General features: G+C 48.0%; 8 protein-coding genes across 8 annotated transcripts; 4 read left to right on the top strand and 4 right to left on the bottom strand.

Moving 5' to 3' along the window:
* Positions 1-60: 60 nt before the first annotated feature.
* Positions 61-666, top strand: FSST1_011730 (uncharacterized protein; the record flags this gene model as incomplete). The annotated part of the gene is made up of 1 exon (XM_083234889.1): positions 61-666. One exon carries the CDS (start codon positions 61-63, stop codon positions 664-666), a length of 606 nt encoding a protein of 201 aa, XP_083081426.1.
* A 398-nt stretch (positions 667-1,064) lies between these two features.
* Positions 1,065-2,076, bottom strand: FSST1_011729 (ClpP/crotonase-like domain-containing protein; the record flags this gene model as incomplete). Its single annotated transcript, XM_083234888.1, has 2 exons — positions 1,065-1,641; positions 1,694-2,076. 2 exons carry the CDS (start codon positions 2,074-2,076, stop codon positions 1,065-1,067), a joined length of 960 nt encoding a protein of 319 aa, XP_083081425.1.
* Positions 2,077-2,928: 852 nt separating this feature from the next.
* FSST1_011728 (uncharacterized protein) lies at positions 2,929-4,980 on the top strand (the record flags this gene model as incomplete). The annotated part of the gene is made up of 3 exons (XM_083234887.1): positions 2,929-3,585; positions 3,639-4,614; positions 4,670-4,980. 3 exons carry the CDS (start codon positions 2,929-2,931, stop codon positions 4,978-4,980), a joined length of 1,944 nt encoding a protein of 647 aa, XP_083081424.1.
* A 689-nt stretch (positions 4,981-5,669) lies between these two features.
* On the top strand, positions 5,670-6,111 carry FSST1_011727 (uncharacterized protein; the record flags this gene model as incomplete). Its single annotated transcript, XM_083234886.1, has 2 exons — positions 5,670-5,859; positions 5,924-6,111. 2 exons carry the CDS (start codon positions 5,670-5,672, stop codon positions 6,109-6,111), a joined length of 378 nt encoding a protein of 125 aa, XP_083081423.1.
* A 456-nt stretch (positions 6,112-6,567) lies between these two features.
* On the bottom strand, positions 6,568-7,446 carry FSST1_011726 (GPR1/FUN34/yaaH family-domain-containing protein; the record flags this gene model as incomplete). Its single annotated transcript, XM_083234885.1, has 2 exons — positions 6,568-7,129; positions 7,187-7,446. 2 exons carry the CDS (start codon positions 7,444-7,446, stop codon positions 6,568-6,570), a joined length of 822 nt encoding a protein of 273 aa, XP_083081422.1.
* A 1,994-nt stretch (positions 7,447-9,440) lies between these two features.
* FSST1_011725 (uncharacterized protein) lies at positions 9,441-10,361 on the top strand (the record flags this gene model as incomplete). Its single annotated transcript, XM_083234884.1, has 1 exon — positions 9,441-10,361. The coding sequence occupies one exon, from the start codon at positions 9,441-9,443 to the stop codon at positions 10,359-10,361; it is 921 nt and encodes a 306-aa protein (XP_083081421.1).
* A 559-nt stretch (positions 10,362-10,920) lies between these two features.
* FSST1_011724 (uncharacterized protein) lies at positions 10,921-11,832 on the bottom strand (the record flags this gene model as incomplete). The annotated part of the gene is made up of 1 exon (XM_083234882.1): positions 10,921-11,832. The coding sequence occupies one exon, from the start codon at positions 11,830-11,832 to the stop codon at positions 10,921-10,923; it is 912 nt and encodes a 303-aa protein (XP_083081420.1).
* A 364-nt stretch (positions 11,833-12,196) lies between these two features.
* On the bottom strand, positions 12,197-14,050 carry FSST1_011723 (glutamyl-tRNA(Gln) amidotransferase subunit PET112; the record flags this gene model as incomplete). Its single annotated transcript, XM_083234881.1, has 1 exon — positions 12,197-14,050. One exon carries the CDS (start codon positions 14,048-14,050, stop codon positions 12,197-12,199), a length of 1,854 nt encoding a protein of 617 aa, XP_083081419.1.
* Positions 14,051-14,755: the final 705 nt, after the last annotated feature.

The following is a 14,755-nucleotide window of genomic DNA, read 5'->3' as shown; positions in this document are numbered from 1 at the left end:
TCCGAGGCGGAGAGCCGTTTAAATACACTCAAGCGACGATTATCCGATGCCGATGCTGATATGGAGCTTACGCAGCAACTTCAATATGAAGAAAGGAGGAATGCCATGGACAAGTCGCATAGGGAATCCTTAACATTCTTTCAGCAAAATTCTAATGAAGATTGCTATTTAGAGGATATCCTTGACCCGGACGATAGCGATTCTGACGCTCCTAGGGAATGGGTAACAGAAGAAAGCATAGTGGTCCATACGGGGACGAAGCGAGCAAAAGTCACGATTAAGCCAAAGGTCACATCTCTCCCACCATCGGTTGTTCGTTTGGCCCAGAATGCTCTCCACGCCATAGTACTTTTCAAATGCAGTACTCTTGATGATGAACATGATGAAAAGCGGGCGCTCGCTGGTCAGGTACTCATGAGCATCGCCGAGCACAGGAGCGAATGCAACAAGTATGAGCTTGACGAATACGACACTATGGCAGCGGTCGATAGCCTAACCATAGATGTTGCTAAGGAACCGATGATACACAAAACTAGCGAATTTCCTCGTTTAGCGGGTCTTCTCGATTCCAAGCACCAAAATGGCGAAAACGAAAAGACCACCAAGAAGAAACGAAAACTCCGAGGGATGGTTGATTATATCCGAGAAGCAAACCAGAAGTCATGAGCACTATACCCAGATTAGACACGTACAGAGCACCAAGCGTCAGTCTTTTATGAATAGAATAACATTGTCGTATTCATTTGAATACATAAACGTGGCTAAGAGTGGTATGCTCGTAGGTAAATATCAACCGTCGATTTAAAGCCTAGGTAGTAGGTAGCAGGAAATCTGACCTCCTAAGTCTTAGGGCAAAAATAAACAGCCTAAGAAATTCTAAATGGCGCTGACAAACTACTTTCGTCTCTTATATTTCTGACGGCCAATTCTTCTGGTCCCTGGGCTAAGATGACATGAGGCTGCGTCTCAAGTTTTCTGCGGCCCCTTAGAAGTTACAGGGCCTGGAGCATGGCTTTGAAATAGTTGTATTAACTTGATAAGTAATACCCACAGATAGACAAGTTCTATCGGCCTGTGAAGATAGGTTTTCTCTTCTCCCCGAATGCCTTGAGCGCCTCATTCCTGTCCTCAGAGTTCACTACTCTTTCATACATCTTATTTTCCACCTCTTCCCTTGCCCATGCGACAGCCTGGAGTCCCGCTCTCACACCAATGGGCCCTCCCTCGCAGATCTCCTGTGCTAGTCTTACAGCCTCGCTCAAAGCCGCCTTTCTCGCCTCACTGAGAACAGCAGAGCCGTCGCGTTCATCCTCTGGCACAACTTCTACAAGGCGATCTGCAATACCTAGGAAGTAAGCCTCTGGAGCTCCCACTCGACGGCCAGTGAGAATCAGATCGCGGGCGCGAGACAGGCCGATGAGGGCGGGTAGACGATGGGTGCCGCCAGCGCCAGGGATGATGCCGAGACGTGTCTCGGGAAGACCGACTGTTGCGTTGGAGCTGAGGACTCGGAAGTGGGTGGAGAGGGCGAGCTCGAGGCCACCGCCGAGTGCGACGGAGGAAATGGCTGAGATTGTCGGGATGGGGAGGTTGGAGAGAGATGTAAATGTATTGCGAAGGTTTGTAAGAAACTCGGCGGTTCTGCAGATAGTGATTAATACAGTCCTAAGTGGGTGACGGGAGGTATACATACTCTCCGGGAGTAAATCCTTTGCGCTCCTTGAGATCTGCACCGGCACAGAAAGATGTGTCGACAGCACTGGCCAGGACAACAGCTCTCGTGGGGCCCTTCTCATCTACACCAGCAGCACCACCAAAGCGCTGCGGAAGAGGCAATTCCTCGCCATTGGGTCCATACTGGCTATGCAAATCATCAATCTCGGCGCGCAAGTTTGCTAGGAGAGCTTTTGAGATGGCATTTCGAGCTGACGGACGGTTCAATTCGAGAATGCGAATGTGTCCGGTGTTGGGCGCGGGGAGGTTTGTTACGCGGATGAGCGGTTCAGTGGTAGCTGAAGAGTAGTAACGTCGGAGGACGCGGAGGGTGATTACGGGTTGAGAGAGACGGGGAGGCATTTTGTATGGTTTAATTGGGCTGTGACAATATTGACAGAGGTATGAGCTTGATTGTAGATATCTATAATCTAGGTAGTCTTAGGAAGCCGAGGAACAATGACGTCGGCTGGTGTCGGTTCATAATGTTAAGCCGATAACCGATAAGAGGAGGCACGGATATTTTATGTTTAATTCCACCTCCATCTTTAACTCATTATACATCTACTAGTTAGGCACATACTCGACTCGACCACTTGCTCTCCGTCTATCGGAAATAGATAACCTTGTTGTTGTTAAGGCGGTATCAATGTAGTATCTTTGGTGGAGGTGATGAGTTGGTCCAAGTTCCACATTTTGACATGAATGAAGTGACGGTCAGACAGAACTTGATTCGACAACGGCTTTGGTTATATCCAAACAACGATATTCTTTCACTGTTTTCAGTCACTTTGTACAACCAAGTCATTGAAACCCCCAAGAGCCATCTATATACTACGAATAGTCAATAATCTTACAACTACAGTAAGCTAATAAGCTCACTAAGCCACCAAAACAAGCTTCACAATTGCCTTTTAAGGAAAACGTGCCAAGCCTGCAGAAGATGGACTAGTGAGTGCATATCCTAGCCAGCGACCCATTGAGTTGGATCCTCTCTTTCTTCAGCCTCCTCCAACTTTCCGTAGATCTATTTCCCTTTCCCCCTTCTTTTTTTCTTGATCCTTCCGATTTCCTATTTTATAAAAGACGTGGCTTGTCATGTCAGGTCAAGGGATATAAGCAAAGAGACCGCCTAAGAGAATGGGCTCGCATCTCCGACGCTGCTAGTAGTTTACGCGGAGGACCAATATACTGGGCTGACTAACGTCTTTCGCAATGGCATCAACGCCCGTTGTGCAATCGTTAACGACAACTTCAGCCGCCTGGTCATCATTACCTTCAACTACAGCCTCTGATACGCCTCTCACCGTTCTTGTTCGTAGAAGTATCGACGGCACCTCGGATTTCTTCCCCTTCCTCGACATTGCCGGTCTCGGCTCAGGTTCCGATGATGTCGATTCAGGGCTCACCTTCAAAGAACTTTTCGCCACCAACCTAGATGGAGGTCAAGAGATAATTTTATTCAATTCCGGATGCCTGATTGACGGCGTAGCCGACTGCACGCGCGCATGCAACAGCTCGAACCTGTTCTTCAGCTCACTGGAAACATTCTACAACTGTGCTGCCTTGGCTGCAGCAGCACATTGGACTCAGGAGTCGGGACCTTACTATGTCAGCGAAGAGACGGAACGAAATGCCAGTGCTGTGATGGGCTCTGGTTCTTTGGCCGACTTCGACGGACGACCAGTGCTCAGGTCTCTCATTGCTTGTGCTCAGGATGCGTGCGAGAATGATGGCCTGAGCAAACCTTGCAACCGATCGATTGATCGCCTCTCATACGGAGAATCAACCCCTGAGGAAATATTTGAGGCATTGGATGAGTTTTGTCCCGAATTACCAGCCGAAGTCAACCCAGATATCTTTGGTCCAGGTGTATGTCAAAGTAACCCCTATTGTTAACCCTATACTAATGCCAAGGTATGTAGGTTCTCATCTCATACGTTCTTCAAGTGTGCTTTGCTGCGACTCTGTACTTGCTTCTCAAAGGTTTCACTCTTTGGGTTACCATCACACAAGACACCAGTCGCCGCAAATCAGAGCCCAAGCCTTATCGTCTGAAACGCAGCCTGACCCGGATTGAAAGCATGATCTGGCGCGACTCCGGTGGCTTGTCACGTACAAGCATAGCCATCGCAACCACATTGGTCGAATTTCAGGAAGCCCAATGTTGGTTCGTCTTTGCTGTGCAAATTGCATCCATTCTTGCTATTGTTGTCAACTCTCAAGAGGGTACTTTCTGGGGCGAAATTGTCGTGAATGGTGCCATTGCCTTTCATGTCAGTCAGAATGGCATTCTGCCCATGTTCCTTGTCCAGATTTGCCTTCATGGTGAAGGAATTCGCAACTGGCACACATTCTTAGGCTTCTTCATGGAGTATCTTCTCGCCATTGTGGCAACGTCGCAAAAGATTTATTTCAAGGATGCATTTGCCCTGTTCAAAGGCCAAAATGAAATCGAAGCATGCGGCTTCAACCCAAGTCCGAGAACCTATTGTGCTGCAACGCAAGGCATCGACGGGCAGGGGTTCAGCTTCTTTCCTCATCCTCTGCTATACAAGATGACTTTTCTCATTCTTGATACCATTGCCATCGTAGCCTTGGTGGCTGATCAACTGGCTTGGACACTTCGGAAGCATCACCTCACCAAGCACGTCCAATTTGGGTCGTATCGCCTTGGTCGATGGCCTCGTTGGGGCAAACAGAGACGAGGGCTTTTTATAAAAATATGGTTCTGGCGCATTCTCGAAGTTGCGTATCTTGTTATTAACATTCTGTATATGATTTCTCTCACAAAAGTCATCAATGCGGAGAGCTTTGCAGCCAATAGGTGGTCGTATGGACAGATCATCGCGGTCACTGTTTGGGGACCCGTCATCGTCAAATTGTTTGATCTCTTGCTGTGTAAGTATCAAGTCATGAACTTTTCCAAGTTGTCGTTTTTACTGACTACATGCAGCTGGACCTCCCAAGAACGGCATGAGGCTTAACTCGGGTCCACCAAGGTTGCGCATCGACAACGTTATAAACGGTCGAGTGGGGACATCTGCAGATGAATGCGTTATCGATGATGACAACGAGACTGACGACAAATGCGATGGCCCACTACCACGACCTGAAAGACAAGAATTTAGGATTCGAGCATCTGACACTTTGCAACTGGGGAGTCTCAGTCGTGAGCTTCAACGGGAAGCGGTAATAGAAGGAGAAAGAAGCGTCGCGACACCTGACGAGCTGTGGTCTCAGAGCAGTATGAAGAAGGGTTCATGAGATGATGATCAACAATATTTTGCATTCGTTATGATAACGATTGAATGATGAGTTATGACACGTTGCTGTACACAGAAATATGAAGGTTTTTGTTAGACTTGGAGCTTTGCAGTATATAATCTTGATATGAAGCCTTCTCCATTATCGGATAACACATTAAATCCAACAAAAGATGGTGTTCAGTTGAGATTGGGTTTCACTCGACTACTTCCCAGGTAGGTAAGGAGTACCTGGTGATCTCTATTAAGCTCAATTGAAGGAAGGTACATCGTGATGTTACCTGCCATTTGCACTAACACTCAGCCATTCGAGTGTAAACTTACTTTCCCCACCAAAGCTCAGCGATCGCCTGCAGAATATCTCGATGATGAGATTAAGCATTCAAGTAGAAAACAGGCAAGCTCCTTCCGACATGAGCACTTTCCCCCCATTTCTTCAAGCCTCACTGCGTCATCATTACTCCCTTCACGTGCTTGGTCGCACCGCAACAGGTAGCTCCTTCCCCGCGAGTGACATCATGCAGCCATGACAAGCTCTCAGCGTCAGAACATAAGTTACGAGAGCTTTCCTTTTCTCCTTCCAATTGTTCATTCTACTCATATTCAGTTTCCTCAATTGACTACTATTTCTCTCTCTCCCAATTAATCGAACCCAACCTCTCACCACCAACAAAACAACCCATCACAACCATGTCTTTCCTCACCAAGAACGTCATCCGCCGTGCGGCTCTCGCTCCTCGCGTCATTGCTTTCCAAGCTCCCCGAACATTCACCACTAGCTTCGCCCTGCAGCGAACTGCTACCGATGCTGTCAAGGACACTGCCAAAAAGGTCGACCGCGTTGTGAGCGACAAGATTGTTGACGGCATTGAGGCTGGGGGTTAGTTTCTCCAAACATCGGTTCACTGTATCAAAAGAACTTGATTGCTAACAATTGCTTCCAGAGGAGGCCGCTGCCAATGTTACCGGAAAGGCCCAGGAGCTTAAGGGAGAGGCTGCTGCCAAGGCTCAAGAGCTGAAGGGTGAGGCCGCTGGCAAGACCGAGGAGCTCAAGGGCGAGGCCAAGGGTGCTGCTGAGCAGGCCAGGGGCAAGGCAAAGGGTGCCGCCGAGGAAGCTAAGCACAAGTTGTAAGCGAAGAAACGCTGAAGCTTGTCAAGATCGATATGGGGAATAATGAATGTCAGACCCAACGACGGTCTGTTGTACGATTACAAGCCATGCATCATACGGTTAAGAGACCAATCTTAATGCATTAATTTTTTTTCCATTGGGCACTACTTCCCAAACCACATTTCTTTCGTGGTGACAGAATATTCCAATGAGACATTGAGTCTTCAGAGCTCGACATACACTCTTATGAACTTTTGCTGTGATATATGTGTGACGTCATTCACTTCTCTAGCATTTGGCATTATTATTATTATTGCATTATTGTTATTGCATTGGAATTATTCTCATTATCATTTTCATAATAGTTATTCATAGATAAACGAATATCCCCATCAAATCATCAACAGGTATATACCATCGCATTATTCACTAACAAAGCATGCCACCCTTCCCTCAGGAGTAAGGTCCGCCCACGTCTTAAGCCATGTTGGTCTTCTTGGGTTTGACATCGATTTCGCCAAGAGGGAAGCGAACCCAGGTCGTATCCTCGGTCATGATACCTGCGGCTCCCGCATAAAACGCCGCTGCGGCGCAAATAACCGAGAATGCACCCCCCGTCTTGTTGATTCGAATCGCCGCGGTAGGGTGGCTGGTCTGCAAGAACTGAGCCAAGCTGAGGAACAAAAAGGCAAGGAACAAACACCCAAGCACAACCAAAATGGCAATGTTCGTCTTGAGAGCAGCTATGAAGAATACGAGGGTGAGGAAGCACCATAGGATCAAGAAGATACCCAGGGCAAAGCTGTACGCGCGGTCGTCACCCTTGTATGCATCCTTGATTGCAAGATCAGGGACAAAGAACATGGCAAAGGCCAGCCAGAAAGCACCGTAGGAACAATGGACAGTGGTTCCGAAGGTGTTGCCTACACGGAACTCCATGAGGCCTGCGAAGAACTGGGCGATACCGCCGAAGAAGACAGCCAGACCAAAGATGGCTTGGTCGGGACCAACGCCGCCAAAGGGGTTAGAACCGGGAAGTCTTTAAAGGAAATCAGTACATTCTGGAAGCATTTATATGTGGTTATAGACAACTTACCCAGCACCGCACTGGTAGAGACCGAGAACAAAGGTAGTCAGAGCGAAACTAATCAAACCAAGAGGACCAGGGTTGGCAACTTTGAAGAACGAAGGGTTGTAGACCTGCGAGACCATGGACTGGTGAGGCTTTTGGACATTATTGTTCCGTTCTTCATAGTAGTGGTGAGGGTGGTTGCAATGATAATGCCCGCCCTCTTCCATGTCGGTATATTGTGTAGGGGTAGTTGCCCCGTGAGAAGGAGGAGTACTGGAAGACATGTTGTCCTAGTCGTAACTATGGGAGGAATGGGGAATGAGTAGTAATAGACTGTATCATTTGCAAGAGGAAACGCGAATTTAAATATAAAAACCTGGAGAAATATCTTTATCAACCCACTTAGGGTCCAAAGCTTTTTTCTATATTAATGCAACTGAATAAGGGATTTACCCCGTACTCTATCTCGCATGATGAAGGGGCGGCATCCAATCGACGATCTTTGTTAATGGGATGCCCACCAGTCGTGTGAGTCTGTGGTGCTGCAGGATCAGTAACAGACTGGAAACTGATATTCCAAATGTTGATCCATCCATCATCTGAGCTCAACGACCCACGACACTAACAGTACTTAAGCAGTAACGACACCAAAGGGCCGAGGAAGGACGTGGAGAATGTCTATGTGGAGGTTCCGGATAAGGCATGATGGAACCTTTGCAAGCAGAGCATCCTGGGAGGATATGGATATGTCGGCACGCGGATGTAGCGAGTTCGGGGTTGTTGTTTGGGTTGCTTTAGACGAAGCGGATCCCACGTCCAGGATCAGATCCAGTCGTCATAAAATAACCAGTTGGTGATGGGCAAGGTGTGGCAATGGTTGGCTACTTTCGAGTCAAGCAAACGCAAAGATTTCAAATTAGGTAGCCTGAACCATGCCTTGTTAGTTAACTAAGGAACTTTCCGTCGGTTTGAGATATCATCAGCTCAGGACCAGGTCCTGTATGATTTGACAAGCAATAGCCAACATTGAGGCTCTGTTCGAGCCGGGAGGAACACATCCTGGTCCTGTCTAGCACCGTTGAGCCTCAACATAAGCCAGCGGGGACCAGCTGTAGGCCCGGAGATGTTACAACGTGAAAGTCACCCTAGAGGTTTTGGTAACCACAGAGAAAAGCTTGCAGTGGAGACGATGATCAAATTGTGTCGTGAGAGTGGAGTGAGTGTCACACACGTCGGAAGAGTTCCGCTCTGGAGGACGTCTGCCTGAGCTAATGAACGTGGGAGAAGGAAGCTATCCAGAGTCATGTTCAAACTGTATATGTTCTCATTGGCTCACGGCATATGAAATGCCGTGTCCAGGTACCGTGTGTCTGGACGATCTCCGGACGGGGGTCTTCCCCATGGTGACGAGCATTATTTTGCCTTTTTACCCCAATCGCGGAGTCGGATATGAGTTGAGTGAGGAGAAGCATAAATAGGATTAACTAAAAAGGAAGATATTCGTGAACCTTGACTAGTTCTGGGGTTAAGCCAGCGCCTCTGATGACGATAGCATTAGCGGTGCGCCGTTATTCCCGGTGATTATCACCTTAGTAGTGCTCGATACTGGTGACACCTAGTATGCCATCATTCTCGGTATCGCTTGAATGGAAGTTCGGTTATGTTTGGTAAGAGTACCGAATAACTCGGAAATACTGCATACCCAATTCCAAATCTATTCAAAGACGGATACGTCGGCAAGAGTTGTCTCTTTCTTTGGACTGATACTGTTGTACTTCAAGTTGATATTTTTGCTTTGACTCTAATCGACATATTTACCCGGTAGCGATTGGTACTGCAAGACACTCAATGGTAGTCTGAACGGATAATATGAACGATTCTGTCGCTGGGAAACAGGGGTGTCTCGGCATGTCGGCAGATCGAAGCAGGGATGTTTTGACAGAAGTGTCTCACCGAGGTGAGCTGTTCGGTGAAAGAACACTTAGGTCTCGTGACCGTGGCTGTTGTGGCTGATCAGATCTCCGTTCTCGGCCGGGGTTTTAGATAATCCCTACCATGCACCTTTTGTGGGGTTGCAGCTGAGCTCCGGTATTAAGAGAATATGCGGGCATGATGTGCATCCTCATTCGCTGCGCGTGATACGCCTCTCAAGCATCTGCCGCTTCTACTATCATTTCCTGCTCTAACATGCTCAACCCGTGATATCTAAAATCACCAAGCTTGCGGCGCTGAACATGTTTTCAATGCCTCTGAGCTTGCGCCAACTATAGCCATCGTCATGCCGCTTCACAAAACTGCCGTCCTTTTCAGCTCCTGTCATGCTGTCCCCGCTGTCTCGACTCTCCCACCTCTACGGTCTATAACGTCATCTAGAGGGGTACGAACTAGCTATGCTCCCGTAGCGACTTGCTCGATAGACCGACACAGGCGATATGCCACAGTAAATAGCGACCAGCGAGGTAGCTTCAGCCATAACGAGGTTTCCCAATGGCCCAACAATAGTTATCCTACTCCCTACGAGATCTTCTCCATGAAGAGTGACGCCCCATATACCAAGCACCGATTCTACCAGCTTGTCAAAGTCTACCACCCCGATAAACACAGCCATACTTCCAATATCGATAATATCCCCCATGCCATTCGCTTAGAACGCTATCGTCTCATCGTTGCTGCCAATGACATTCTCAGCGACCCCTCGAAGCGCCAGCTTTATGATGTCCACGGTCTAGGCTGGACTGGTGGTAAGCCCCAGACACTCAACGAAACTGTCCGTAACGCCGATCGTGCCTGGCGCCACAAGGCTGGATCTGCTGCAAATAATGCTACTTGGGAAGATTGGGAGCGTTGGTACGATGCTCGCGACGGCAGGGTTAGGGATTCTATGCACATGTCAAATGGTCTTTTCGCCACCCTCGTTGTTGTCATGTGCATGATAGGCGCCTTTGCTCAAATGAGTAGAGCAGAGCAATACGGCGCCGATCTTATGGAAATGAAAGCACAGTCGAATCTTGCTATCGGGCAGCAGGTCGCTCGTCGAAATACGATTGCTGCGGGCAGGTCAAAGGATGAGAGAGTCGACATGTTCTTGAAGGACAGAGAAAATTTGAATTATGCTTTTCAACCTGGAAAGTATGACAACGAAGTGTTGGCAAGCCATGCTCATGGCCATGGCAATGGACATAACGGAAGGTCAGACTAATTATGGGACTGGTGGACGGGGCGACATGGGGTTGGTGAGAACATACCTTGATTCGCTGTGGTCCTTTTTTCTTTATTGGAAAGCATTATCGTGTTTTAGCACGTAAGGAGTTTGGAGTTTCATGGCATTGATCGTTGGCTCCCCATATGTGTATTGAGAATTTGTGCAGATACAGGTATGGAGCCCTGTTACGGGCATGCAGCGTTTATGATAGCATGTTTGATTGTCACTTCGAATGAATGAAAGCATACAGTTACATGCGACAATGCTGCTTGCTCAATACTCGTGATGATTTTTACGCTGAATGTGTGTGATAGACCTGTGATCTGTTTTTGAGCATTCTGTTGTAGGGATATCTAAGGCTAAATACCTAATATATAGAAAACATTTTCCAGCATGTAACCGACTTCCTCCTGGGTGAGCTTTCACGAGTTCCATTATCCACCTCCACCCCCTATCATGGGCTGTAGCACAAGATCTCATCGTCTCACCCTCATTTAGAAACACCGAAATTAGGCCAACCCATCTAGCAGGAAGTTGGCCATCATACAAAGTCTCATCAAAGTCCCCTCCTTGGACTCTCCTCTTGATCTCCGCCGGGGTCGGTCCTAGACGATAACGAGCTAAACCTTGAAGTCAAAGTCGTCGGACTCACGATGCGAAGATCAGCACGAGATGATTCGGCTCGAGATGTTGGTGAGATAGGCGATACCCCATCATCCCCATTATCAAAACTCGTCAAAATCTTTGAGCCCTGGAGTTCCGCAATACGCCCGCCAGTAACAGTATAAACACGCGGCTTCTGCCACGCACGAGTAAAGCTCCTCACCTCTGCCACAGCGGGTTGGGGCGTTGGCGAGCGTACACGATCACCATAACTGACCCACGAACCCTCCATGTTGGACGTTTGGTCACCCTGAGAGCTCAACTCTGGAATAGGCGGAGGTGTTGGTAATGGTGAACTTGGAGGCGAAGGGTTAAATATTGGAGTTTGCGGGGGAGTAACTCGGTGAATCGTTGGGCTTCTGCGCCTCTTATAGGCAAAGAACCATACTGTTAATGCTATAGCAGCCAAGCAAACGACAACACCGAGAACAACCGCAGCGATATCTCCGTCCGACCAACCGCGAGAGTCGTGGAATGCTGCTACAAGAGGACTGGGACTTTGACTATCAGCAGGACTGGCCGTGGAATAGTTCGCCTCGTTTTTAGTAGTAGTATTTGGAGTTGCTACAATCCTCGTTCGTCGGCTTGAAGGAGTAGCAGTTGACGTGCTATCTTCGCTTGTTCTTGTATATGGATTCATCGTCTCCCACACCGTTTCTGTTTTTATACCACCGCCGTCATTTTCTCGATCGTTCGGGTTTGCTGTCTTAAATATTGAGCCATGACTGGTTATCATTGTTCGTGAGACATCGTTTCTGTCCTTTACAGGAGGGAACCCGATGCGAGTTGGGAAAACAGTAGCCATTAGTTTGTCAATTTTCGAGACGTTTGCCCCAGATGCAACAGGGCTTGTTGTAAACAAACTTTGGTTTGAGGACACTTTGGAAAGAGAAGTAATTATTTATTCAAGACATGTGCCATGGCCATCTATCAACCGATCCATGTTTGCTACCTTGTGCCTCAGTGCGCAAGAGAACCCACTGACTTGTCACACCAGTGATGCTCGGCAAAAGCCTCATTGTTGGACGGGCCAACTATCTTTAGCTGCGGAAAGCGCCAGCATGAGTTAACAGTTCGGTGACACGGTGTCATTATGCGGATGCTTCAGATGACGGGAGACGAGCTGTGCTATAAGTGACTGTCACATTCCCGCTTGCCGGTGAAGTGAATCACGTCCTCCGTAAAGTATCAACCTTTGCTCTCATGATACGTTCGGCATTCGCAGGAACAATACGTTCAGTAGGCCCAAGACGCATCATCTTGCCCACAAGGAACATGAGTTTACCTTGGGGGAATTGTTCAGAGTTAGCAAACTCTTGCAAAATTTTATCCTCGCCTTCCATGGCCTCATCGGCTAGTTGCTCGTATTCCTCCGTTGTGATCTCTTTGAACCACAAGTCGTTATCCTCAATAGCTTGGGTGACCCCTCCCTCAATTTCCTTGAGGTAAATGGCGAACAAGAGCTCCTTGGCCACCTTGCCTGTGATCTGCTTGCGGATCAGGTGATAAAGAAGTTGTGAGAGATCAGAATCAGGGACCTGCTCACAGTCACCTTCTGGCGTGAACGTCAGGTCTCGGGCTGCGAGCGGGCCAGCCTTGTATGTGGTAAGTCGACCCAACTCATGAATAATCCAATTACCGACCACGGCAGAATAACTCTTGAACTCTGGAATCTCGGCTTCACTGAGGTCTTCCGTGAATTTCTCTTGGATTGAGTAGAGTACCTTGTAGTAGTACTGCACACGTGAGCCATTTTCGAGGTTGATCAGTGACAGTGCGTCCTTCGCTGTGAGTCCAAATCGAGCGACCAGGGTGTCCAGCTCCGAATCAGGTGTCACAGCCAATGACTGTCGTAAGTGGCCAACTAGGTCATCTCCAATAACTAGAGGCGCAATATCAGGGTCAGGCATATACCGATAATCGACTTCACCCTCTTTTCCACGAAGTCGCCGCGTTTCTGTGGATCCGATAGACCAACCGCGAGTCTCACTAGGGATAGGTCGACCAGCTTCTAATTCACGAATTTGTCGGTCACGCTCGGCAATGATGGCGTCTTCAACTGCCTTGATAGTGCTCAGATTCTTGATTTCGGTTCTCGTACCAAGCGATGGGTTGGATCCATCAGTTCTGCGAACAGAAACGTTGACATCAGCTCGTAGACCACCTGTCTCCATGCCTGATACACAAGCATCGACGGTGTTCATCAGCATCTGAATTTTTCGCACAAGAACAGCGGCAGTACGAGGGTGGTGGAGTTCAGGCTCGGTGATGATTTCAATCAGAGGCACGCCAACACGGTTGAAGTCGAGCCACTGCACCTTGCCAGTCTGAGCCAGTGTTTTTGCCGTATCCTGTTCGAGTTGAACCTGCTTGATTCTGATGGTTACACTTTCACCATCTTGAGGGGAAATTCCGTCGCGAGCAAGAAGAGTGATGTGGCCGTTCTTAGCAAAAGGCTCATAATACTGAGTGATCTGATATCCAGAAGGCTGATCCCACCAAAAGTAATGTTTTCGATCAAATCGACTGACTTGCTGGACTTCGCAATTCAGGGCGAGAGCTGCACGCAGGGCAGGAATAAGAGTCTCCTTTTGGAAAAGTGGCTGGCTACCAGGCATGGCAACGTCAAAAAGAGCGACATGGCTGTTTGGCTCGTCGTTGAAGGAAGTGATAGCCGGTGAAAATAGTTTATGGGCGGTGTTTAGCTGAGCGTGGATTTCGATACCAACGGTTAACTCCCAACCATCAACTGTTTGAGAATCGCCCTTTGTTTTCTTCTTGCCCTGCTTCTTTGCCTTCTTTGCCTCGTCCTTCAGTTGCTTACGCAGAGGAACTGGTTGTACGGGAGGTGGCGTGACAGCTTCAGGCGAGACGTGCAAATGTCTGGTTGTTTGGGCGATAGATGCAGCAGCTGAAGTCAGTGCAACGTGTTTGTATATATGGCGTGCACTGATACAGCCATGCCGTGGTATTTGACCTTTGAGCAAGTACTTGCTGAGGATCGAGGTTGGTATACGTGACATGATGATGTGAAGAGCCGATGCTTTGTCCAGGTGTCAATAATGTGATAGCTTGATTTCAGCTGTATGTCTATATGTGCATAGAACTCTGGTGGTGTGGTAGATGAAGAGGGTTGCAGTAGTAATGCGATGCGCTATGACCTGGCAACACAATTGAGGCTGATTATATGCCCATCATTGTAACGAGACAAAGCTTTGTTGTAACCTCAACTTCAATCAAGTCAATTGGTCTCTGGAGAATCTCGAATCTTTCCTGGACTCGTTTTCGTAGCTCTGGTGGGGCCGCGACGATACCTACTTGGTGATGATGGTCCTGAAATGCGCGTATCACGTGCCTTGACTGGATGTACTTTCGTTCAACTTGAACCCTCTGCTTTTGACGATATCGTTCCTTCATCAAGTTATTTATTTGTGTTTTCTCAGTCATTCAATTATTCCGTCCATAACAGATTACTAACTAATCAGTTCTCTGTCTTTTATAGGATTCTACTCGAGAGATTTCTAAATAAAGTACGAGATACCTGTGATCCAAGTTTGGGTTCAACTCCCCCGTGTTTGACTCTATTGCTTATTTATTACATGCTTGGATGACATGACATGATTGAGCTCACCAACAACATCCAAGCTCCTCACAATCTCACATGCAATGCGAGCCTTGAGTTGTCGCTGATACTACCCACGCTCCTTTCTTCCTTCACTCCCCCACCA

This window comes from Fusarium sambucinum, chromosome III (assembly GCF_050947815.1).
Source record: "Fusarium sambucinum isolate potato_lamoka chromosome III, whole genome shotgun sequence".
In the NCBI taxonomy this organism is placed as follows: domain Eukaryota; kingdom Fungi; phylum Ascomycota; class Sordariomycetes; order Hypocreales; family Nectriaceae; genus Fusarium; species Fusarium sambucinum.
The sequence above is the reverse complement of the archived record's forward strand: the minus strand, read 5'-3'. Positions and strand labels throughout refer to the sequence as shown.